General features: G+C 35.7%; 1 protein-coding gene across 2 annotated transcripts in view; it reads right to left on the bottom strand.

The window, feature by feature from the left end:
• The window catches only part of LOC132906671 (peroxidasin-like), a 414,173-nt gene that overhangs the window by 155,461 nt on the left and 232,402 nt on the right, over window positions 1–26,310 (bottom strand). For both annotated transcript variants that reach the window (XR_009658022.1, XM_060959050.1), the window contains exon 7: window positions 24,057–24,234. Coding sequence is in view for 1 of the 2 variants with exons in the window: in XM_060959050.1 (XP_060815033.1) it covers window positions 24,057–24,234 (178 nt within the window). In the remaining variant the exon portion in view is untranslated. The remainder of the gene's footprint in view (window positions 1–24,056; window positions 24,235–26,310) is intronic.

Here is a 26,310-nt window from a genome sequence, read left to right as displayed (position 1 = left end):
TTTTATATTATTTTATCGAATTACCTATGATCCATTTTGTTCTATCAAAATAAAAATCACAACGTTCGATAGATTAGGTTTCGTGTTCGTTGCAAAAGACGTGTCTATAAAAGAAAGACACTTTTCCGACAGCCGACTAATGCGATCTTCAAAAATGACTTGCACAATGCAAATTACTTGTTGTTAATACAGCACCTCTCAAAATCTCACAAAATTCACTTATTTTCACGGATTGCAAATTAAGAGATTCGTATCATTCTAAAATCCAAAAGAAAAATAGGGTAAATATCGATAAAAAAAAATATGATCTTTGAAGAAAAAATAAAAAGTATTTGAAAGAACTTGAGACCAAAATTCTTGAACGATCTTTTCCGATAACAGGAAACTGATCTACTAATTGATGGTAATCAGTTTATATCGTGAACGCAAGGTACATACATCGTCGAGCAACACACGAGAGGATGTAATTTAGTAACAGTGGCTGATGAGATCTGACGAGGCCAGCTGCAATGCTGATGAAACGTTGGAATCAATTTCCACATAGTCCATAGTTATCCTGCGAACCTCTAATGACGAAGTTGATATTCGCGAAGCTTTTTAAGCCGAATCGATCGATTCGAATACATCATACCATCATCGAACTGTCGATATCCATTTCATTAATTATGTTTCTATAACAATAAACAGATACGAGAATGACGTTTGAAAGAAAAATTCTCGGACTGACATTTCTACTTTAGCGTTAACTGGAATTTAGAAATACGATAATATACTACTGTCAGATTGCATAAATCAATATTGATTTAAATGTTATTAATTTTGTTATCGAGATTTATTTTATACAGGGTGTAACAAACATACAATAACCTTTGGCATTTATCTGGCAAATGTTTCTACTTTCTTTCTGTCACTGCCACCGCGAAATCTGGTTTCTTTAGCGAAACTTGTTCGTTTAAGTGGAAGACGCGTTATTATTATAGTTACGTATTATATTTTCGAGTGCAACGATTGCTTCGCGTTCTCATTAACGAGTTTGCTACGTTATCGTTGACCTGCTAAAAAGGAACAAACCTGCGCTAACAAGAAATGTAAAGCGGAACGCATAAAATTTCAATAAACACCAAGTTTAATGAGAAACCACCTCAACACCGCAGTGCGTCTCTCTTATGAACTGCTGCTAAAAAAGTTTTCGAGAACCTGGCAAGAAACTGGTGTCGAAACATGTCGAGCAGAAAGGAGCGCGTAAATATGACAATTAAAAATTGTTTGAAAATATAAAGAAAATGTGAAACGTTTCTTCTTGCTTGTCGAATAAGTTTTCATTGTGCGCATAAGAAATTATATAGCATCAAATTAAACTTCGTTGTTACTTCCATAAACGGTATTTTAATGTCTGCTACTTACAATCAGTGTACTCTTAGAACTGACAAATTCTAGGTCTTTAGATCCGCGACAATAATGTAAAATAATGACGATAATAAAAGATCAAACTAGTTTATTTCGGTTTCACGCACAATAAGTATATGTATTAAATTGTTGAAGTAACTACTTCAAGAAAAACTCGACATCTTTATTTATGTATATCCGTGACCTAGAGACCGCTATTACGCAGAAATGTTCCGAATAAGGAGAGGTCCATATTATTGTACCCTTGAATATACATTATGTTTTGGGTTGCAAAGTTTAGGAACAAAGAAACTAATAAATACATTTCTATTTATGTTTCTTATAACCTCTAGCCCAAGCTATAAGCTCAACTTTTTTGGTAATGTCCTTTCGCTATAAATAGATGAACGTGCACCCTATTTTCCCATTGTATTGTAACACTAAGAGAGTAAGGAATTGGATCAGCATAAGCTTATATTTATACTTATACTTATGCTTATACCTTCATTTATTTCGATATATTTTTCTGTTGGAATACAACGATATTACACACATAGACACAAATACTCTTATACAGACACCTACACAGGCGTTTCAACAAGACACTTACACAGGTCATACTCATTACTGTATAGAGAGTGTGGTTCAAAGTATTTAAGGGATCATGGGTCACTACCTACAGTCAGTCTGAGAGTAACTGGTCAATTGTCAACAATCCATAAATTCTTTACTTGCATACTTTGTTAATTATACCATATCACTCTCTTATATTTAAAATACATTTGGTTCGGTAGTTCTGTTTAATAAATATCACCTAATATTATTTTAACATAAACATTGCGTCTTCCACAGATTATTTATCTTAACTTTAAGATTAAATTCTAACATTTTCTATTACAAATTCATCCACTCGTTCTTCTATCGGTCAACCCCAACATAAACTATGAATAAATTGTCCTAAATAAGAGATAGAAATAATGTTAGACTGCGTAAAAGAGACAATGACTGCTGAAAGTATTCCAGATTACTCTCAGAATATTCGTCATCAATTTTCTTTTTAATTATAGTTTATTAATTCTTGACGCGAAAGCTATGCTCGGAACTTGCTGGCTGCACCTTGCTGTATTTATTTAATTATATCAATTATATTTTAAACGAACGAATAAATACGAGTGACTTTCTCATTGTCTATAAATTGGTAATTAATTGAACGTTCGCGAGTGATTAATGCACGGTAGAAGGAGCGATTCATAGTTTTTCAAACTTTCTCACAGCTCGTAGAACCATCGACGTTATCGATCTTCGATCTTTCACTCTGCCCTCGTCTGTTCTTTGCCAGAAGCTACGAAGCTGGTTCTCGTGAAAATTTATGGTTTCATTTTTTCCTGTAACTTCACAGTTTTATGCTTGACCAGCACGCACCAATATGAACTTGCGGTTGTACGACGCACTGGCAGAACTTTTCATGCAAGCTCCACTTTTGCGTGACAAATTTCCCCAGCTATCTCTGTTTCGTAATGGAATCTCCGGGTATAGACGAGTAACCTACTGCAGGAAGTCGTAAAAAAGTCACCGCCTAAGTATCGTAAAAGTTTACCTCAAAGATGGAAACTTTGGAGCACAGGGTTGCAGCTTCTACGTTTCTGATTTACCGTCGTCTCTCGCTCAATTTCTCGTCTGCGTTTCTACCCAGATAGCAAATCGTGTTATTCATCGTTACAAATTCATTCGACATCGCATTACTTAACGTTAATAGCAAATTTCAAATATTTATCGAATTTTTGTTAAATCTAAAAAGAAAGTTTCACCGATGGTATCGTATCTTTTATTGTATTTCGATTAATTGAGAGCCAAAGGGGCAATCGTCCTATAAAATCAATAATCTGGATGAAATTAATAACCTAGTCGAAAGGACGAAGTTTCGATGAAATGGCGAGATTAATACGAAGCTTAAAAAATAAAGGAGAAACGAAGTTCGAACGTAATAAATCACATTTAATTGCGGAATTTCATTAGTACGAGCAGAAATAAAAATGAACTATTTTTTTGGACAGTATACAGAAAAATTCAATCCAGTATCCCGATAAACATCGTTTCCAACGTAGAAAAATTGAAATTGATGAGCTTAACTTTTTGAAACTATTACGCGATACAGGATACAGATGAGCATAAATTCAGCATAGAACGATCTTTGAATCACAAGGTCTAAACGATCTCGTAGATTCGCAAAATTTCAGATCTTAGAGATGTTTCAGGAGTATTGAAAGTTTCAGGAATTTGAAGAGTGATAGAAATTTCAGGAATTCTCACGGTTTCAAAAATTCCAGTCTCGAAGTATCTCAAAACTTCAAGATGTTCCACAGACCTCGAAAAACTTGGTGGAATTTGAAGTTTCAAGGAATTCCAATTATCCCAGAAGGTTAAAGAAATCCTGAAGCTTTTAGATATTTCCAGGCATTTTGCAGATTGGAACGATAATCAGCGGTCTCAGGAATTTCAAACGTTTAAAAGAATCTTGAAAGTCTCACCGAGAACCGACGATACACAAATCCGGCTACTTATTCACGTCCAGTTCATTTTATTTTAATACCCAGATATTTTGTGTTTCCTACACCTGGCACTCTTTTTACACGCTGCACCCGTACCGTGTAAAAATACCGTGTAAAAATGTCGTGAAACAATTGATTTGTAAAAAAGTATTAAACTTGCGTTAAACTATAGAAAATAATATTGAGCTGGCATTTTATCATTTATCATTATTGACAAAATCCGCGATCGCTTTAGACCCAATAGAACTGTGTTCGATAGCAACATCTTATTCGATAAGCACACGAAAGAAGAGATAATGTGTTGAGGAAAATTAAAAAAATATTGCTTTCAAAAGTCGACATTTTATTCGTCACTGGTTATTATTGGGAAAAAATTATTTTCGTCGCTCTAAGTATCCTTCGTTCTGTATCAGTTCTCATGACATATATTCTGTATTTTTCTTTTTTTTTTTCTTCATAATTTTTAATAACGAGCCATACAAGTTCTTTGAAATTACGTAGAACGTTCGAGATTCGTATCATTTAGAATGAAAGGATGTTCTAATTTATTAGCTAGTTGTATGCCTTCGATTAGTTTTTCTTTTTATAATTAATTTCTACAAAATCAGAGATAACATCTAAGATTATTTTAACACGTGTTTAAAAAATCACATAAAAGCGAATCGGACACGAAAAGTACCGTGTAAAAAGAGCCCCAGCTGTGCTTTTAGTTGGATAAAATTGTTGGAATCTGTTGGAAAATCATGGCAGCATCGTTCGCCTCTTCTTGTAATAATGTGATTAGTTCGCATGATCGCGCCGCCGCTGAAATTAGGATATAAAATGTTTGTTTAAAGTTGAGGAGACGAGCAGATGTCGCGAATGGTTGAAACTTTTAAATTATGCACGTCCCGTGGTTCCATATTAGCGAAATTTCGTTACAAAACAACGTTTTGATGAAAATTTCGTAGCTCTTTATGTAGATTTGATACGGATAGGAGGAAGCATATTGGATATCTCGTATTAACTTTCCATGTTTGGTATTTTTATTAAATTTTACCATTCGGAACCAATGAATGGAAAAACATGAGAAACAACTTATGGTTAAATTTAAATATTAAATACATATATCGAGCCTTGCAACTTCGTTTTATAATGCTGATAATACAGTCGGCTGTTTTCCAACTCGTACAATCTTTTAGTTTCGTTATACGAATATTTTAACTGATCAAACAACAGCTTCGATTTAAGCAAAATATATATCAACTGAAAATTATTTGTTACCATTGTATCGAATTAAATGAGCGAAGAAAAATTTTTCCAGGGCGAAATATACAGAATTTTTTACATTGCCGTGGTTAAATTTTCATCTCCGTGTGGCCATTAAAAATCAATTAATCGATCTTGGTTTGCCGTTGGTTTTCACGAAGATATTTAAATTAGAACAAATCGATCACAAACTATTTGTGGTTTCGCGTTAAATTCTACCATTTGCTGAAGAGGCTATGGCTACCTAAATTGTACGTAACATTACCACCTCATAGTTATACAAGCGATGCAATTTCTAGTTGCAACCTAATTACATTAGTTTCCAGTTTCTGGGTTTTCGCTGATTTTTATCCGATCCTCGCAATAATTTCGCTGTTCGTCATTCTGGATTAATTGCAGAATTCCGAACGCATTTAACATCGAATCGACTGCCATGCAAACTTCATATTTGCCCTGGAAGTGGCAATAAATCGCGATATATATCTACGCCATAACGTCTATGCATATTTCTTGTATATTTGCAATTGTCGTCTAAATCGTTTAAAAATTTGTTAATCATAAAATTTATCTTATCTCTGTTTATCTAATCGTCTTAAAAAGTTTAATAAAACCATGTAGTGTGTTACCAACGTTCACCGTATCGGAGAACGTGTCGACGAAAGTGGTACTTTAAAGTGATGAATTTAAACCTTTTAATTGTGCCCAAATCGTGTTAATTCATTCAGCGACGACGACGAAACCAATAGATTCTCTCATTCCAAAATTTGCTACTCGATTAATTCAATCTTGGCAGCTCTTTCAATGGTTGAATGTGGCTTAAAAGACACCTCTGTCGGCGGGTGACCGCGACAAACGAAATTTCGTGGGGTGGTACGTGCGTCGGTGTACAGCGTTTGCCACTTGGTTCGGTTGCGCGTAAATGGCAGGAATTTTTGCGTGACAAACGGCGCGACCACAATTGGGGCGACGCCGCGTGCAGGGCTGACGTTTGTCAAGCTTTCGTCCATCGAGTTATTTAGGCTGGCCTATAGCAGCCTCGGCGTTTTGTTCCGCAAACCGTTCAACAATTGCGGCCTCCGACTATGAAATTTATATCCGTATTCCGCAAGCGTATCCGCGGCACAGCCGAACAACCGTGACGAGTAAGCCCAATCATTTCTTCGGTTATCGACACGTGAAATTGTTCGATCGGTCGCGTATTGCATCACGACGACACGCAACCTTCGGTCGTATTATTGGTCGATGATAGTTTTCGACCGGACAGCGCCAGGACAGAGCCCTGGTGACAGTGCGGCCACTGGCTCTGATCCATTACTCGGCAAATCAATTAGGGCGCAGGCACGATCTGCGTGAGCTACGTGGTGAAAAAAAGTGTCTAAAACAAAGCGTTTAATCGGATTTTGTTTTATCGGCCGCACACACCGAGACCATGCTGGCAAATATTTCACGGAAACAACAGGAAACCCTGCTCTGTCCTCTCCTCCTCTTTTTTTATACCTACGTATATATACTGATGCTAATATACAGGGTGTTCCGGGGATTAACCATCAAATTCTACGATTGTGTAGCGGCACTCGGCAACGAAACTTTTTAACGCTTTCGTCGGTACAAAGTAAATCACCGAAACGTAAGATCGACGGACCTAACGAGCCATCGATATCCCTACGATCCTTTCGCCGAATATTTGGAAGAAGGCGAACGTGGCAACGGTCGCGGACGCCTAACGAACGCGTGCGTAGTGGGGATATCGAGGGGCGACAAAAGGAAACGAATCGGATCAAGAAAACACTGGAGTCGTAACCGAGAAGTGAGAATCGTCAGTTGGAATCGAGAATTGTACGAAAAGAGTCGTAAGCGAGGATTGTTAATAAATATACTGGTGAACACCGAGTTTTTCTCTGGCACCCTACACCACAATTACCTCAGTTGCAATTAGACTAGGGATTTTTATACGATTACGAGAGTTTCGAAAACACAAGGACGCATACGACGATCGAAGATATTTGTTCAAGTATTCGAGTTAAATATCCAAGTAAAACAAAGTCTCGTTTCGGCAAAAATTTGCTCGTCTCGAGGAGCTCGTTTTATTTCACGAAATTTCGTCGGCTTATCTCAGCTGTTTTGAAAAGGCTTACGTTTCTAACCTGACAGGTTGTCTTCATTTTTCCATTGCCTGTGCCAAATAAGACAACGGAAAAAGTAGAAAATTAACAAAAGCGTACTTAGGCAGCTGTAGCATAGAATATATCACCGAAGTTTGGCTGTTTAATCGTTGGACACCCTGTGTATATAAATGTGCGATATATATGGACCAGAGACACGTATATATCGGTGCCGACGTAGGGTGGAATGGGGTCTGTATTTCAAAAATTCTATACTAAACCGGTATCGAGCGTGATTTTTTCCCCGAGCTTGTAGTTCTTTGAAAAATATCGTGGTGAAAATAGCCGCGTTATTAGCGGCATGTCGGTTGCCACGTTCCCTGTTCAGTGATGTAATTTTTTAATTGGACCAACTATATCGCTGTGGTTGCTGCGGTTTTTCCGTGTTACAGAGGATCGCCAGGGATAAAACGTTGCCATAGGATTTCAAGAAAGATTCCTTGCTTCACCACATAATCGTTTTACCAATCGAATGGTTCGGATCGTCCGTGGATTTCGCTTGTTAAAAGTACGATGTCTAGGACGATAAGTGCGTGGTAATAAATGAACAGGTATGGAGAAGGTTCATAGTAAGTGCACAATGGCGAAATGCTTCCGGTAACGTACCGATAGCCATGGTTCTGTCACGACCGACACACTTTAAAACCGATGGACTGATGACGGACCCCCACCAGACGGCAAGGGAGTACACGCGGCAGCAGGGGGTCCAGGACGCAGATCCAACACCCGGGGGTCCTCCCTACTTCATAAGATAACCGCTTGTGTAGGGAGGATAACCGCGACCGAGTTGTAAGAGCTTCAGTCTTGGAAAGCCACGCCTGGAATTCGGAACTAAACTGTCATTAGTGTAATCAACCCAATAGACCTCATAAAAGATATAACATAGAAAAAAAAACGAAGCTGGCACCCCGCTGGGGGTAGCCGCCCACATGCTATATTATTTTTTATTTATATTTTTTTTTCTTTTCTTCACCAACAAGATATAACACTTTACCAAATGTCCGCAAGGACAAATTGTAAAATAACCAAAATAAAATAAAAAAAAAAAAAAAAAAAATTAGTGTAATCAAGGTGTTAGCAAATGAATTTTCTCTTTTTTTATTTTCATCTTCGATTTCTTTTTTTTATTTCACGCGACAGTTCCATGGGACGAAACGTTGGCGATTTTGCAACCGTGAGAAACGCTACAAATGTCCATGGATTTCCATACCGACGCTACGAACGCGTGAAATAGATGACAATGAACTTGCGAGATTAAGCATTGTCGAAATTGCAACACAATACGATACCAAATCTAATAACTGAAATTAAATTTCTGGGAACATATCTGACATCGACGAGGTCCCATTTCCGAAGTTCAATATAAATAATTTCAGAGAAGAGTACAATTATTACGTACATACGTATAAAGAGCACTTGTTTCTCTGTGCATGAATGAAGTTCTCGATCGCTGCGTTGTAAGTGTCAGGTAAAAGTCGTGATAAAAAAGGAAGAGCTGAGCGATAGCTTAAGTTGACTGTCCTTTTATATTTTTATATGCTTTCGTTCGCAAAAGTGGTTAAATACAATATTACAAAGAAGTAGCGAAGTTACACAGTATTAAAATAATTGTTCAATTCGTGGCCAAGATTGTACCCAAGACTGGTCTCGTGGTCGAACGCTCGCAGTTTTATACGTTGAGTTTGTAAGAGTCGAAGGACAAGGAGAGGATCCTGAGTGCCCTACGTGATGGGGAAAATTTGGTGTTGGACCATGTGCAAAGGTAAGGTCAAAGTCTAAAGGTTCGTTGTCAGGTAGTGTGGAATGACGCGGATTTGGGTATGGTCGCTGTCACAAAAGCACGAGGTGGATTGGTGTCGAGATATCGGCGCTTCATTCCCGCACAGTTCTAACCTAAATAACCCTCGTGCCGAATGTTTGATCGAATGTCGGAATCACGTTAGCAATAATCGAATATATCGCGGAACTAATATTGTGGTAGCGACGCGATCTTGATTACGTTACTCCGGCAAGGTGACACACGCTGCGGGCGTGCACTCACGGACTTGACCAACTTGCTAAGGGCCCAAGGTGAAGAGTAATAGACAGAAAGGTGGCGAACCGTGTACTACATGCACGCTGGGAGATGCTCCGGACTAATGCAGCGCACGATCGAGTACGTAATATCGTTATGCTGTATCCTAACTTTATCGATGGAGTTTCAGCCAACTCCTCTCTCCAATCTTTGTCCATTTTGTTAACTGCATAATTAATTCAACTCTATGCATTCTCAACTCTTTCGTTCCATCAATGGAAATTCGAGAAACTTTCGGCGCGCACCGTTTTTCACGATGAAAGTTTTATTGCTTTTCGATGACGTGAATTTTGATCGGATTTTGAGAGGAATATAAAAAAAATATAGATTGATATTGGTCCACGTCGCTTCTCCGCATCTCACATAGTACGCGAAATGGTAATTTCGCAAATTTAGTAATCCGTGTGTAAGCAGCGAAAACGCAGGGAACGTTTCCTTGGAAAAGGTGCATTTACGACGTTTATTGGTTTCAACAAAGTTATATTATAGCGTAAGGTCTCCGCTGATTCACGTCGCATATTCGACGACCAACTGTTTGAATTTAACTGGTAAAATTCAAATGTCGCATTTAAGATTCATTCACATCGCATCGTACATTTTAGCTTTTTAATAACGTTGATTTCGCCGAGATTTTTAACGGAATGTACGAGATATTAAACGATAGAATTTATAAATTACCGAGTTATTTAAAAAAGATTCTACAATGTTGTGAAAAGTATAAATTGAATTATAATAATATATATTATAATTCATATATATTATTATAAAATATAATAAATATATTATAAAATGAATTATTATAAATTTTAATTTTTATCGGATAAACGATCGAACTTGCTTGAATACGTACGAAATTATTCACGAGGAATCGTGTCAGAAACAAAGAAGGTAAAAGCACGGAGAAACATATATCCATGAAATTTCATTTCAAAATATATTATCAATAGAGAAACGACGAAACCGTGTAATCTTATTAATTATATAAAACAGCGAAAATTCAATTCAACCGATTACTACGTTTCTTTGTGCATGAATGAAGTTCTCGATCGCTGCGTTGAAAGCACGAGAATCGAAAATGTTATTACATGGTGCAGCTCTTATTGAAAAGAGAAACGATCGATTTTCAATAAATTTTTTAATAAAGTATTAAATATAAAAAACACGAAAAAAGAATAGTATAACGAAATAATGGAAAGGACAACCACGAAGCAAAGATTTGCGCGATGGTTACAAATAATTTAAACGATAATAATACTGTTTATTGTCTTTTTAATCGGCAACGTACGAATCATTTACATTCCCAAAATAATTTCGTCATTGTATAAACTTTTTCCTATTGGTAAAACAATAAATTCTCATCTTTAAATCCGTACAAATAGATATAAAAATAATACGGTTTATTTAGCACAGGATTCAACGTTCCAGTATATACAACATAATTTTTATTGGGAAATTTAATTTTTCGAAAATCCACCTGCCAACGAAACGTTTAAAATTTAATACCATTTTATTTATCCAAGAATAATATGCAAATCCTCGCTGTTTTAACTCTCCCTGAAATTAAATTAATAAGGTTAATACGCGGAACTACAGACGAGCAGCTCGTAAACCTATTAAAACGTTTTATAGCTTGTTCTTTATAGAAACAGGAAAAATTTAAATAAAATTCCAAAACACGTATATTTACAAGCATCGTCTATTATTTTATGCAATTAGCACGAAGAGTAACTACGTTCTAGTTGCAGCAAGTAGAAGACAAAGAATCGAAGGAAGTAAAATAGGAAAATTCCATTTCGCGAATAGATTCCTCGTTTCGTATAATCGTTTACTGTGAGCCGTTGATCATGCAACAGGATTTTAATTAAGTCAGCCGTAACTTGGTGAGATGAACGCATCAAGCGAAGCAACAGCGCGGAGGCAATCTTGTTTAAAGTCGCGCTTAGTCTATCTGAATAATTAAACGGAGAGTAACGTTTTGGATGATGATAGAAACCAACGAAGGAAACACCTGAAATCGATTCGATTAAGTTTCTAGTGTCCGCAACTGGATTAAAATGTTGCACAGTTTCGTATCTTATTTATATTCATTACTTGCATCGACCAGTTGCAATCGACTCTCTTATACATAAATATCAGCTCATTTAGTTTCATATATTGTATAATAAAATGTGAAAATCAACGTTGATTAACCGATCACGATTCTGTGTTGGTTTTATGTATCTTCGGACGATTCCGAAAAAAATTACAACAATTTCTTGCTATCAATAAGGGTGCTGGATGATGGAGAGACATCTAGAATCGCGTTGATAAGAGTGGTGAACGAACGATTGGGACGCAGGGTGGGTCGATCGAACGTCGTTTATTTACAGCGCTGTGTTTGACGCCCTCGGTTAAACGATCTCGGTAAAATGACTCTCGGAGCCAATCAAAGCGTAATAGAATGTTCTGAATAAATTGTACTTGCAATGGAACCTCTATAACAGCGCATCGTTTGAAAAGCATCGCGGATTAGCGAAAAAACTATAGCCCTTTGCGGCTGCACGATGGCCTGTTCGTTTATCCTGCTTTTTACATAGCTATCTCGCTTAAAACAGTTTGTTTTCCTGCAGTTCGTTATAGGATTGATGGAGAAAATTAGCGTTTCTGGATTCGACAACAATTTTGTAGTCATTTACGGATTTCTTCATGCTTAAAACGTTTTGAATTTTTAACTCGAAACGTTAAAACTTCGAACCGACAGAATTAACTTTCGTGGTAATCTGTCCTTGAATGTTAAAAACTATATGATCAGTGATTTTTAAGTAATCGTCAGATGTTTATTCTTCAAATAATGGACTGGCTATTTTGTTAGCAAGAAATTATCACACTGTAGACACAGCTTAATATTTAATTAACGTCGATAATTCCAAATTTCTCGCTTTGTACGTCGTTACATAGTCGCGATACACATGGCCGCCGGTCCTTTTTCATTTATCGTCGTTCTACTTTTTCCTCCAACACAATTCTCTCGTATTTCGAATGAAATGCGGAACAAAATCCACGTGTCATATATCACGAGAGAATCGCAATGACTCTAAATCGTCGGCAGCGAGTCCCAAAAATTGTTCTCATAGCAAAAGTATTCTGTCGAACGACATCCAAGATGTCGAACTGTCGCTGCCGATCTATAGAATCCGTTCATCGCCATAAGCATTACCATCTACCTAGGGCGTACAGCTGCCGATATGTGTCGGATAGTCAAAATCTAGCGTTTAATCGCGTCCCTTTTCCACGAATTTATTGGAAACGCCGTATGTTTTATTCAAAACCTCTTGCTTCTCTCCCTTTAACTGAATTCCCTCCCTCCTCTCCTCCCCTTTCTCTCTCTCTCTCTCTCTCTCTCTTTCCCTTTTTCGACAACCGTGAATACAGAACAAGCTCGCGCGCGTCACGTGTCGCGGCACAATCATCGCGCGCTTTCGGGGATGATTAAATTTTCAACAGCTCGCTTGACAGAATTCCCCTCCTCGCAAGAGAAAAGCTGCGAGAGGAGAGAGAGAGAGACAGAGAGGGAAGAGAAAATATACAGAGAAAAGAGAAGCGTCGCATTCATTATCGCGGTTACCACTGATTTTTCCCTGTCCCGACCGAATTTCGCGTTTGACGACACTGCGGGATGCGTCAAACCTGATTTCCATCGGTTTTCCTCGTTGTTCGCCGGAATAGGTTGCCCGTGAAACAGTTTTAACCTCATTGATACGGATACAGTTGGGAAAATCTATTTTCGAGTAGCCACTTGTTTCCTTTATTCTTTGATGCAATATGTATGTATTTAAAATATGTTATATTAGACGTAGAATTACTATAGTAGAATTAACATAGAAAAGTGTGACACGATTAAGATTAATTTTGAAAACATTTTTTATTAAGAAACGATCCAGCTAATGAGCTAAATTAGTTCAATAGGTAAATAGCTAAATAGATGAACATTATGAGTGATAATTGAAATTTCATCGAGTTGCCCTTCATTACCATAAATTAATCATTTTCAACGATTTAATTTCTTAAATCGTCTAATTGGAGATACGAAATTCTATGATTGCTTAACAATACGCCGTATCGATCATTTGCGTAAATGCTCTGATGCGATGTACAGGTAGATATTCCAGCAGTATAGTGTTATTGCACTATAAGTTAACTATGAGCTAAATTAATTAAATAGATAAATAGCTAAATAGATGAACATTATGAGTGATAATTGAAGTTTCATCGAGTTGTCCTTCATTACCATAAATTAATCATTTTCAACGATTTAATTTCTTAAATCGTCTAATTGGAGATACGAAATTCTATGATTGCTTAACAATACGCCGTATCGATCATTTGCGTAAATGCTCTGATGCGATGTACAGGTAGATATTTCAGCAGTATAGTGTTATTGCACTATAAGTTAACTATGAGCTAAATTAATTAAATAGATAAATAGCTAAATAGATGAACATTATGAATAATAATTGAAATTTCATCGAGTTGCCCTTCGCTACGATAAATTAATCATTTTCAACGATTTAATTTCTTAAATCGTCTAATTAGAGAAACGAAATTCTATGATTGCTGAATAATACAGCGTATCGAGCATTTGCGTAAATGCTGTGATGCGATGTACAGGTAGGCGAGCCAGTAGTATAGTGCGATAGTCAGCGACCAATCGGTATTACAAATCTCTTAACACAAAGCAGATATTTGGTATGCACAACGTATATGTTACGTGAGACGTAAAGAGGTTCTGTTATAGCAACCGAACAAAGCTAGATTTCTCACACTATATTAGAGCTGTATTGCTGTTGCTACGTGTACCTAAGTCACTATGAAAGTACGTCATTGGTGCCATTATGCCATTTTGGGTAATCGATTAACATTTCACAATGCAGTTTCATCGTAAACCTTTTCATAATGCAATATAATACAAAAAATCTAATATATAGACAATAGGAAATATTAATACAAATATAGTGATTAATTTCAAATAAATCTTCAATTGTATACAAACAAATGAATGTTTATGCATTTAAGTATAGAAAATTTAATGGCGCAAAAGTACACAGACTGCTTATACGTTGCAATTCACCGATCAAATAGCCCGTGGCCTTTCACACGCATAATTTCCGCCAAATGTTCATTAAAACCTGCTTTTCCGCTAGGAGTAACAATCAGCATTTCTAGTTTCGTTACCGAAATAAGCTTCTAAAACTCTAGCTCGTAATATTTGTTTGACAACTAGAATTATGTTCAGCCGGAATTACATGTTAATTTTGTTATTAACAACTCGTAGCCCGACCGAAAGCTGTTGAATCGAGTTTGCTCGTTGAATGATGGTTGAATAATATACTTGTACTCTATCTACGAACTGTTAACACATACAATTAACTATCGAGGGGAACAAAGTTAGAAATGAACGTTGTGAAACCATTTCGGCAGATATTTAATTGGCAGAGAAATTACAAGTATATCGCAATGATTTACATTTTTCATTGAATTTCCCGTGTTTTATCCGGAGTCGCGGTACTTTATTTAAAATAAAACAAAAATTCCGTTGAAAGAATACGTTTCAAAAGGAGAGAGTAATATGCATGAGAGAGTAATGCATTTTTCCACTGAATTCTCAATATCAGATGCATAGAATTTTTCAATCCAAAACTGTATTTCGAATAACAACGATTCGCTAATATTTCTAGAACTACGATCAACAGAATTATTCCGAGAGATATTGAAGCGATATTAAGCGCAATAAAAGTTAAATTACAACCACCGAGCAACCATATCGACGTGAATAAGTATTCGTTCAGTGTTTAAAGAAACAGAGAAACGATATTACATTCGTTACGACAATATCGATTTAATCGTAATACTAGTAATAAAGATCGGTTGAAAACAAAGCTCCACGACTGTTAAAACCTTCGTTAGCACTTCACAATGTACATTGAATATCAAGATTTAATTAAACCTCGAATCCCTCCGTTAATTCGAATTTTCATTAGCGTCGAGTTCGAAAACTAAAGACGCGATTGACGTCAGACCGCTAAGACACGGCTAACTTTATCTTCTAATCGTCCGCACAGTGAATTAAGGGAAGACTAGCTGAGTAAATTAGGGTTATATTAAGGAGGTAGGGTTCTCTTGTTGCCCGTAGCAAGCAGAAAGCTGTGACAAGGAGACCGAGACCCCGTATAGAATTATACAAGTCCAGAGCTTCTTCGGGATATGCGAAGCACCTAGACGCTGCAACTCTCTGGGAAGCCTTTAAAGGTTCTCCCAACTCACTACACGGAGCCACAGGCTCAGGTGGCATATTAAGCGAATAACACGACCAACCAGTGTCAATCACGATGCAAAGGATCTACGAGGAAGCGGAGAATATTAGCGAGGTCGGTTTTTTAATTCTGAAATTTTGGTTACCTTCCAACGAAATCTTCAAATATTTAATGTATTAAATTTCCTTTTAATCATAGCTTCCTAACTAGTTGTTATAGAGTAGTTAGAATTTACTTTGAACCTGCTATATATTTCTAAAATATTTTCTCAAGCAATAAAATTTACTAAATAAACTTTAAGTTACTGAATTTCGTCCTTATTATAATTTTATAGCTAATCGTTGTTTTATTAGAATCCTAAACAGCCTAGTTTTACAGTACTGTGTATAATTACGAAGAAAGCGTTTTCCGGAAAAACCAAATACGAGATTGAAGTTTTATCAGCTTAAGAATTGTCGATAGATTTTTTCAAAAATCGGAAGAGGTAACAGCTTTCCCTTCGTTCCTCTTTCTCTTTCAGTGGTCGTTCTTTCACGTCGTTCTTTCGTCAAGATAGAATTTGCAACACGTTGTCCTGCAAACTAATTGCAATATAATGTTCCAAAGGTATGGATGAAATACGTATACATTCTTGGTGGGAGGAGGGAGGAGAAACGAGCGTTTCATTTTTGCTCCAGTCACAAGTTCACGTTAAAAAACAGCCCTTTTTGGGTGTCCTTTTTTCATGCCATACAGAGTGACAGAAATGTTCTAGCTAGGACAATTTTTTCTACAGCCTCGTCGCTTGGCTAAATCTATTTTCTCAGCCCTTTGACCGGACCATATTCAAACACGATATCCGAAAAGAAAGTTTGCGGATCGTTCAGCTTTTCAATCTCTATTTACACGATATTTTTAATTAGTTAGTTGCCAACGTAAAATTCATAACGTCATGAGCGTTTCCTTTCTCGAAGCAAAAACTCTGTTTCCTGCGAGCTTGGCTCGTTAAAATGAGTCGACTCTATCGACTGTTTACACCTCTCTTATAACAAATTCTAATTCGTCGTGAATTCGTTGCTCTATTTTTGATAATCTGGATGAAATGTTTAAAATTGCACTGCAAAAACACGTTGGAAGGTTAAACAATTACAATTTAGTAAAATTCTTCGAAACCATAGGAATTTATCCCAGGATAACATTAAACGCAAGAATTTCTGTTTCGTTAGACGATAATTTCGCAGGGATATAAAAGTAAAGTTAAAATACATATTCCTCGCTGAAAGTTAGCAAAGAGCAGCGATATTTCAGAAACGGTTTAAAATCGTTGCTTTTAATATTTCACAGAGTTATTTTATTCCATCGCGCAATATTATTTATTTCCATAATATTTTATTTCCATAAGCTTAATTGCTCATTAAAAACGGAAAAAGAGAAGAACGAATAAAAGATGGTATTATCGAAAACGAACAGAACGAAACCTCCGGTCTTTCTTGATTCGTATTATTTGCGATTATTGCCAATTACAAGCGACAGAGGTCGCGTACCGTTCAGGAAATTAAAAGATCGAAGAATCCACGCCACACCATCAGGTCGTGCGTCCCTAATGAAGCTTGAAATGAATACGCATGGTATTGATCATAGGCGGATTAAAAGCGAATAGAGGTCGGCAAATAGATTGCAAATCTGGATCCGAACCACCTCCACTGACTACGTTAAATGGAGTTATGGTCGCACGACACGTTCAACCAAACAAAATAGTTAGTAAGTTGGTGTTTGCATCGATGATTAAATGAAACATGGAATTTATCTGTCTCTATGGAGCCAAATCCACAACGAAAAGTGTTTCCCAACGAATAGAAATTTTGGAAATCACAATGCGCTGAATAAAAACACAGACGATTAAGCAGAAAATATGCATATTTCGTACTAGCGAATGTGATTAAACATAATTGGAGATAAAGTTATTATCGGGTGTTTTTCGATTCAATTTTCTTTTCAATTAAATTTTTGATACCGCGCGTCCGATGATTTGGTTGACAATTCGACGTTAATACGATATCGATCAACTTAGGCATTGATTTCGTAATTTTTATTTTTTCCAAATTTTATCATAGATTTCTGTTGTTGGGACACTCAATCACCTACATCGGTATTTCGATTTTATGGTTTTAGCGTAGAAATTCGTACAATGTATTTACAATATATTTTCATATACTGATTTTTCCATACGAATTTCTTAGAATTTAAAATTTCATTTTTACCTCAGATGAATTATTCTGAACACGATTCTCGATTATAATTATTAAGCAAGGAAGCAATTTTATGGTTTTTATTGGTAATTATTATATGGTAATTATTATATGGTAATTATTAAGCAAGAATTTTATGGTTTTAGCGTAGAAATTCGTACAATGTATTTACAATATATTTTCATATACTGATTTTCCCATACGAATTTCTTAGAATTTAAAATTTCATTTTTACCTCAGATGAATTATTCTGAACACGATTCTCGATTATAATTATTAAGCAAGGAAGCAATTTTATGGTTTTTATTGGTAATTATTATATGGTAATTATTAAGCAAGGATTTTATGGTTTTAGCGTAGAAATTCGTACAATGTATTTACAATATATTTTCATATACTGATTTTCCCATACGAATTTCTTAGAATTTAAAATTTCATTTTTACCTCAGATGAATTATTCTGAACACGATTCTCGATTATAATTATTAAGCAAGATAATAAATAAATAAATAATAGACAAATTTATCACTGTACAATGATACATTACGAGATTATTTGTACAGAACACATAATGTAGAAATACATTGATTACGAAGAAATCCATGTTCCGAACGAATTTCCAAGATAATAGTTGGTCGCCCTTTTTTACAACATCTATGTATATAACAGCGATTACGACTATGTTTCAGTATTCTACGACCCTCATAATAGTACGTATTAACGTCCCATTTTCGTAATCGTTTTGAATCTTTATGGCCAACAATCGGAATTTATAGTCTTTTGCAAGATTACGTTATTTTACTGTTCACACCTACAACTACGTTTACATATCGTGTGCGTGTAACGTAATGGCACGAAATCAGGAATAATGTCATTTTAAAACGTTCGCCATTTTATGGCACAGTATCGTAATCAGTTACGTCGCAAGAGCAATAAACTTCATATTTTTAATTTCAAATTACTTTTTCATATTACAGATACTTATATTATCAGGAAATTTCATTTTATAAAATTGCTAATTTTTACTTTATATTTCTTACAAAATATACCTTCGAAAGTACTACAATCGCAGATTACCTTTACTCTGATTATACATAATTATCGATGTTTATACGTGCATAAGTTTAAGCGTGATATTACACAAACGCGTAGATTTTAATGAACGAATGCTGTTTGGACAATATTCGACGTATAAGCTGGTCGAAAATTCGCGCGTTTACAATGTCGAACAGTTCGCAACATGCATTTTCATTAATAGCAAATTTTATCTTTTACCGAACTCGCCGTTTTATTTATCGATCAACAATTTCGCAGGTTTTCATTCGATTCTAAGCTAACAGAATATCCCGGTTAAATAACGCGATTGAGCGTAAAATTAGCGAGCATATTTATCGAAACGTTTATCCGGTGTACCGATAGGAATCTCATAATAACAATAATGGTAATAAATCACGATCGAGTTTAGCGAACAGAGGAAGATCAAACAAAATCTGACATTTCCACGTGCAAATAATTCCGCACAGGCGGTATAAATTAAATTAAAAAAGGTCCTTTGGCAACGATCCTCTGAATATTCGCATAAACATTTTATATCTCATATACGATAACAATTTTGTTTGATATATGTATAGTTAACAGATCGAACCGAAATAAATTTAGGAAGGGCTTGTACAAATGATTAATATGCGGCTAAATGTAATCGAGCGTTTAATGTTACGCAGAATATTTATTTTATTGATACGATGATGGGTATTGTATATAAGTCGAGTAACACTTCCATTTATTAAGTTCGTTAAGTGTTACTTTCAGACGAAATCGATCTAATCAAAAAGCTATTTATTTATCTTGCGTCTACATAAATACGTATCTTCTATCGAAATATTCCAATATACACGTGCTTTTATATTCTACAAATAATTGTTATAATAAACTTTGAAATTTATATTACTCGTGACAAATGAATGCATTTATTATCTAATCTAATAGAAGGTTCCATTGGGCCATCGTCTTGTGACCATTTAGAAACTATAGAGAAGATGTGTGACAAGATAATTTGCTACTGAGTCGTGGAAAAAATGAAATTCCTTAAATTAATACGTATCTTCTATCGAAATATTCCAATATACACGTGCTTTCATATTCCACAAATAATTGTTATAATATACTTTGAAATTTATATTACTCGTGACAGATGAATGAAGTTATTATCTAATCTAATAGAAGGTTCCATTGGGCCATCGTCTTGTGACCATTTAGAAACTATAGAGAAGATGTAAGACAAGATAATTTGCTACTGAGTCGTGGAAAAAATGAAATTCCTTAAATTAATACGTATCTTCTGTCGAAATATTCCAATATACACGTGCTTTTATATTCTACAAACAATTGTTATAATAAACTTTGAAATTTATATTGCTCGTGACAGATGAATGAATTTATTATCCAATCTAATAGAAGGTTCCATTGGGCCATCGTCTTGTGACCATTTAGAAACTATACAAAAGATGTATGACATGATAATTTGCTACTGAGTCGTGGAAAAAATGAAATTCCTTAAATTAATATGTATCTTCTGTCGAAATATTCCAATATACACGTGCTTTCATATTCTACAAATAATTTTTATAATAAACTTTGAAATTTATATTGCTCGTGACAGATGAATGAATTTCTTATCTAATCTAATAGAACGTTCCATTGGGCCATCGTCTTGTGACCATTTAGAAACTATAGAGAAGATGTATGACAAGATAATTTGCTACTATGTCATGGAAAAAATGAAATTCCATAAATTAATACGTATCTCTGTCGAAAGATTCCAATATACACGTGCTTTCATATTCTACAAACAATTGTTATAATATACTTTGAAATTTATATTACTCGTGACAGATGAATGAATTTATTATCTAATCTAATAGAAGGTTCCATTGGGCCATCGTCTTGTGACCATTTAGAAACTATAGAGGAGATGTAAGACAAGATAATTTGCTACTATGTCTTGGAAAAAATGAAATTCCATAAATTAAAACGTATCTTCTGTCGAAATATTCCAGTATACACGTGCTTTCATATTCTACAAATAATTGTTATAATATACTTTGAAAGTTATATTACTCGTGACAGATGAATGAATTTATTATCTAATCTAATAGAAGGTTCCATTGGGCCATCGTCTTGTGACCATTTAGAAACTATAGAGGAGATGTAAGACAAGATAATTTGCTACTATGTCTTGGAAAAAATGAAATTCCATAAATTAAAACGTATCTTCTGTCGAAATATTCCAGTATACACGTGCTTTCATATTCTACAAACAATTGTTATAATATACTTTGAAATTTATATTACTCGTGACAAATGAATGAATTTATTATCTAATCTAATAGAAGGTTCCATTGGGCCATCGTCTTGTGACCATTTAGAAACTATAGAGGAGATGTAAGACAAGATAATTTGCTACTATGTCTTGGAAAAAATGAAATTCCATAAATTAAAACGTATCTTCTGTCGAAATATTCCAGTATACACGTGCTTTCATATTCTACAAACAATTGTTATAATATACTTTGAAATTTATATTACTCGTGACAAATGAATGCATTTATTATCTAATCTAATAGAAGGTTCCATTGGGCCATCGTCTTGTGACCATTTAGAAACTATAGAGAAGATGTAAGACAAGATAATTTGCTACTGAGTCGTGGAAAAAATGAAATTCCATAAATTAAAACGTATCTTCTGTCGAAATATTCCAATATACACGTGCTTTCATATTCTACAAACAATTGTTATAATATACCTTGAAATTTATATTACTCGTGACAGATGAATGAAGTTATTATCTAATCTAATAGAAGGTTCCATTGGGCCATCGTCTTGTGACCATTTAGAAACTATAGAGAAGATATATGACAAGATAATTGGATAATTGTGTCATGGAAGAAATGAAATTCCATAAATTAAAAATTGCAAATACATAGTTATTTTAAGCTACGTCTTTCTCAGAAACTCTGACATCTTTGGCCAATGAATGTTAGATAAGCGCAGTTTTATTTCTCTTCCACGGTGATTCTTTCTTTTTAATTAAAAGCTGCAGGGAGGTCAGGGTGCAACATCTGACCGCACCAACCGTATTCAGATATGGTTTGCGGCCACTCGAGTAATTTCGTTGAGCGGCCAGCCGATAGTTTATGCAGGCTGCATGGGGATTCTAATTGCTCCGATAAAGAATGGAACGTTCGGTGAATTTTGAAAGACTTTCATTAAAGTTCGCTGAACTGCCAACGCCGGTTGCCACGGCGTGTGTGACCTAATTGGTTATAGATATGACAGAATCCATGAATTTTAAATAGCCCATGGTTCGGAAACTCGCACCCCAACTACCGGATCTTGCTCGCCTTTCGATCAAGTTCCGCCGGATCAAGTCGATAAATCGATTCGAGCAAGCGTGCCCTCGTTAATGCGTTCACTGTCATACAGAAGCGACTTCCTTCTCGTCAATTTCGTGTGTCAACGGAAACAGTTTGACACGGTCGCGATAAAACGATGACGTACTCGGTTTTCTCACCTATCGATGTTCGTTTTAAAAGCCGAAATTTTTATTCCGCTACATCATCGTGCCGCCACTTGATTTACTGTGGCTCGCAAAAGTATTCAAACATTCCTACAAACTTTTCACGCATATGTTATATATATATATTATTACAGAACATTAGCAAATTTCACTAACACTGTAACTACTATCGCGATTCCATTGGTAACGTTTGAAACGGATCCGAAGATATATACAAAAGTTACAAGACGTTGGTCTTGGAATATTTTTCTCAGCCATTTTATTCTTGCATCCGAGCTGAGAAATTTTATCCGATGTTTAACTGCTTTACAACATTTTTCTAATGTATTATAAATTATAATATATACCTTTCGTCAATTTGTCAGTTTTTATTCTTTAACGTGATTTGTAACGCGAAGAACGAAGTGGATTAATTATTTTCCTATTGCGTATTTTACTTTTTTCCGTACAGAATATTTTATGCTCCTAGTGCTTACTATCCATGAATAGCACATGATGCGAGTTTTTAATATTTATTACCGTCAATATTTATTCTTGATCTAAATTGTCGTTGATCCAGAGAAGAATAATTTAGAAGAGGTGGAACAGAGAACAGAAGGAAGTGTTGAGCTGCTGCTGCAAACATTTTCTTCTATGCAGTTGAGCATTATTCCTTCCCATCTTAAATAATAATGAGCAGCGACGTTCCTAGTTCATTACAGAATTATAGGAACGGCATAAAGTTTCCTTCCGAGATTGGGCCACTTTTCACGGCGTTTTGATCTTTGTAAACGTGAATTTCCTGACGTAAACTTCCGACGACTTTGTTAGATCGCGAACGCGATTGTTAAGGTTTGTTAAGGAAGCGTGCAAGTGGGCTTTTGTCTCGTGCAGCTTAAATTACAATCGCAATAACAAATGCATCAAAGTTTTCGAAAGATAATTTCATCAACCTTCGTAAATGCAACGTCGATACATTGTTTGAATTTTCATTTAATTAATACGTAGTCTGCCATTCGAATTTTACACGTTTCACCTTGAGAGTCGCGATATAAATAACAATGCTATTTTAATCGTTGTACAAAATTTCGCAACATGGATCACCGAGAACCACCGTGGCAGCAAATACGTAAATGGAATAAAAATTCGTAAATCTTCGTGTTTATTTCCTACTTCACGAATAAATTGAGAAAAAAAGAAACCTTCTCCTAATTAAATGATTCTATCTACAACGCTGTTATAATTCTGTCACCTTAATTTTTTTTAAGTATTACTTTTTTCTCTGTCATTTAACATACTTTGCTGTTTGTCAAAACAGAAAGCACATATTCTCGGGTCAAAATCAAAGAATTCAATCGTATCCTCGTTCCGATAAACTCTCAGCTACCATAAATCCAACCTTACGGATTTTCATGAATCCGGTGAAGCTAAATTACAACGCAAGGATAATTTCGATCCCGATGCCCGATAATATCCAGGAATTTCGAACGAAATTATATCTAGAGCCGGCGCTCGCGCGGTGAAATCAATTTCTGTGCCATTAAATCGTATGTTCGAGGCTCACCTGATTCCTCCACGGGTAGTGTCGTAATTCAGCGTGCGGGATCCGTGCCGCCACGTAACATATCCGGTAGGCTGCGGTATATTGCTGACCACACACTTCAATTCTATCGTACTGCCCGCTTTGTAGAATTTGTCACCAGCTGTGGCACCGTGCTCGTCCACGATCTCAACCTTCGGCACTGAAACAGACATCGGTCCATTTTTGCCATTAGCATTTTTATCCCGCTTCACACACCGTTATGTGTCATCGAGCAACATCAGTTATCATCGCGTTCTATCTTATCGCGTTATCTTAGAAAAGTTACTGCGATTTTCATTTTCGATGAGAAAAGTGGATCACGCAGAATATTTTTAATTGACATCTATACAAATCTATCGTCTATCGTCCGAAAAGTTTCTTTCGTTTTATGAGGAAATAATGAATGCACATTTTCCGTGTTATATTATTTTATCGACACTTTTCGGACAACCAACCTAAGCCAATCCTTCGCTCTCAAAATGACCTCTTTTACACGGTTCGTGACATTAAAACGCGTCAAATCAAATACGACGAACATCGAGCCAAGATGAATTCGTTATCACGCGATGGCCAGAACTATGTGAAACAGGAACGATGCTTGTTTCAGGAAAGAAACATGCAATTTCATAATGTAGAAATGCGTGTGATTGAAATCTGTTTTACTACGACCATCTGCAACGTGAAAAACGAATAAAAGCCAAATATAGAAAACATGGACGCTAACTTAAAATTTCCATCGAATCGTTCACTCCGTTTTACTAGGTCGGCCGAAAAGTTTCTTTCGTTTTATAAGGAAATAATAGATGCACAAAATTTTCCATTTTATATTATTTTATCGAATTACCTATGATCCATTTTGTTCTATCAAAATAAAGATCACAACGTTCGACGGATTAGGCGTCATGTTTGTATAAAGGTGCGTCGTTGTAAAAGACGGGACTGTAAAAGAAAGACACTTTTCGGACAACCAACCTAAGCCAATCCTCCGCTTCTCAAAATGACCTCTTTTACACAGTTCGTGACATTAAAACGCGTCAAATCAAATACGACGAACATCGAGCCAAGATGAATTCGTTATCACGCGATGGCCAGAACTATGTGAAACAGGAACGATGCTTGTTTCAGGAAAGAAACATGCAATTTCATAATGTAGAAATGCATGTGATTGAAATTGTTTTACTACGACTACCTGTAACGTGAAAAACGAATAAAAGCCAAATATAGAAAACGTGGACGGTGACTTAAAATTTCCATCGAATCGTTCACTCCGTTTTACTAGGTCGGCCGAAAAGTTTCTTCCGTTTTATAAGGAAATAATGGATGCACAAAATTTTTTCTATTATTTTCTATTATTTTATCGAATTACGTATGATCCAATTTGTTCTATCAAAATAAAGATCACAACGTTCGACAAATTAGGCGTCATGTTTGTGTAAAGATACGTCGTTGTAAAACACGTGTTTGTAAAAGAAAGACACTTTTCGGACAACCAACCTAAGCCAATCCTCTGCTTCTCAAAATGACCTCTTTTACACGGTTCGTGACATTAAAACGCGTCAAATCAAATACGACGAACATCGAGCCAAGATGAATTCGTTATCACGCGATGGCCAGAACTATATGAAACAGGAACGATGCTTGTTTCAGGAAAGAAACATGCAATTTCATAATGTAGAAAGGCGTGTGATTGAAATTGTTTTACTACGACTACCTGTAACGTGAAAAACGAATAAAAGCCAAATGTAGAAAACATGGACGCTAACTTAAAATTTCCATCGAATCGTTCACTCTGTTTTACTAGGTCGGCCGAAAAGTTTCTTTCGTTTTATAAGGAAATAATAGATGCACAAAATTTTCCATTTTATATTATTTTATCGAATCACGTATGATCCAATTTGTTCTATCAAAATAAAGGTCACAACGTTTGACGTGGTTTCATGTTTGTATAAAGATGCGTCGTCGTAAAAGACGTGTCTGTAAAAGAAAAACATTATTCGTGTGAGTCAAAATAAATGTAAATTTATTGTCGGTAATGTCCACTATTTGCCCATGCAACGTACACGTCACAAGTACACTCGTGACGATCCACGAACAGGATGATAATGTTTAATCCACGCACAGTGGACAATTAAACGTTACTGACAGCCTTTCCATATGGTTTTCATTATAATTTTAATAAAAGAATTTCATCTTGATACAACCGATAGATGAAACTTATTATACGACGATGCAACGA

The sequence above is a fragment of the Bombus pascuorum genome, chromosome 5 (genome assembly GCF_905332965.1).
Source record: "Bombus pascuorum chromosome 5, iyBomPasc1.1, whole genome shotgun sequence".
Classification (NCBI taxonomy): domain Eukaryota; kingdom Metazoa; phylum Arthropoda; class Insecta; order Hymenoptera; family Apidae; genus Bombus; species Bombus pascuorum.
Note: the sequence above shows the minus strand (reverse complement) of the source record. Positions and strands in the feature narration are given on the sequence as shown.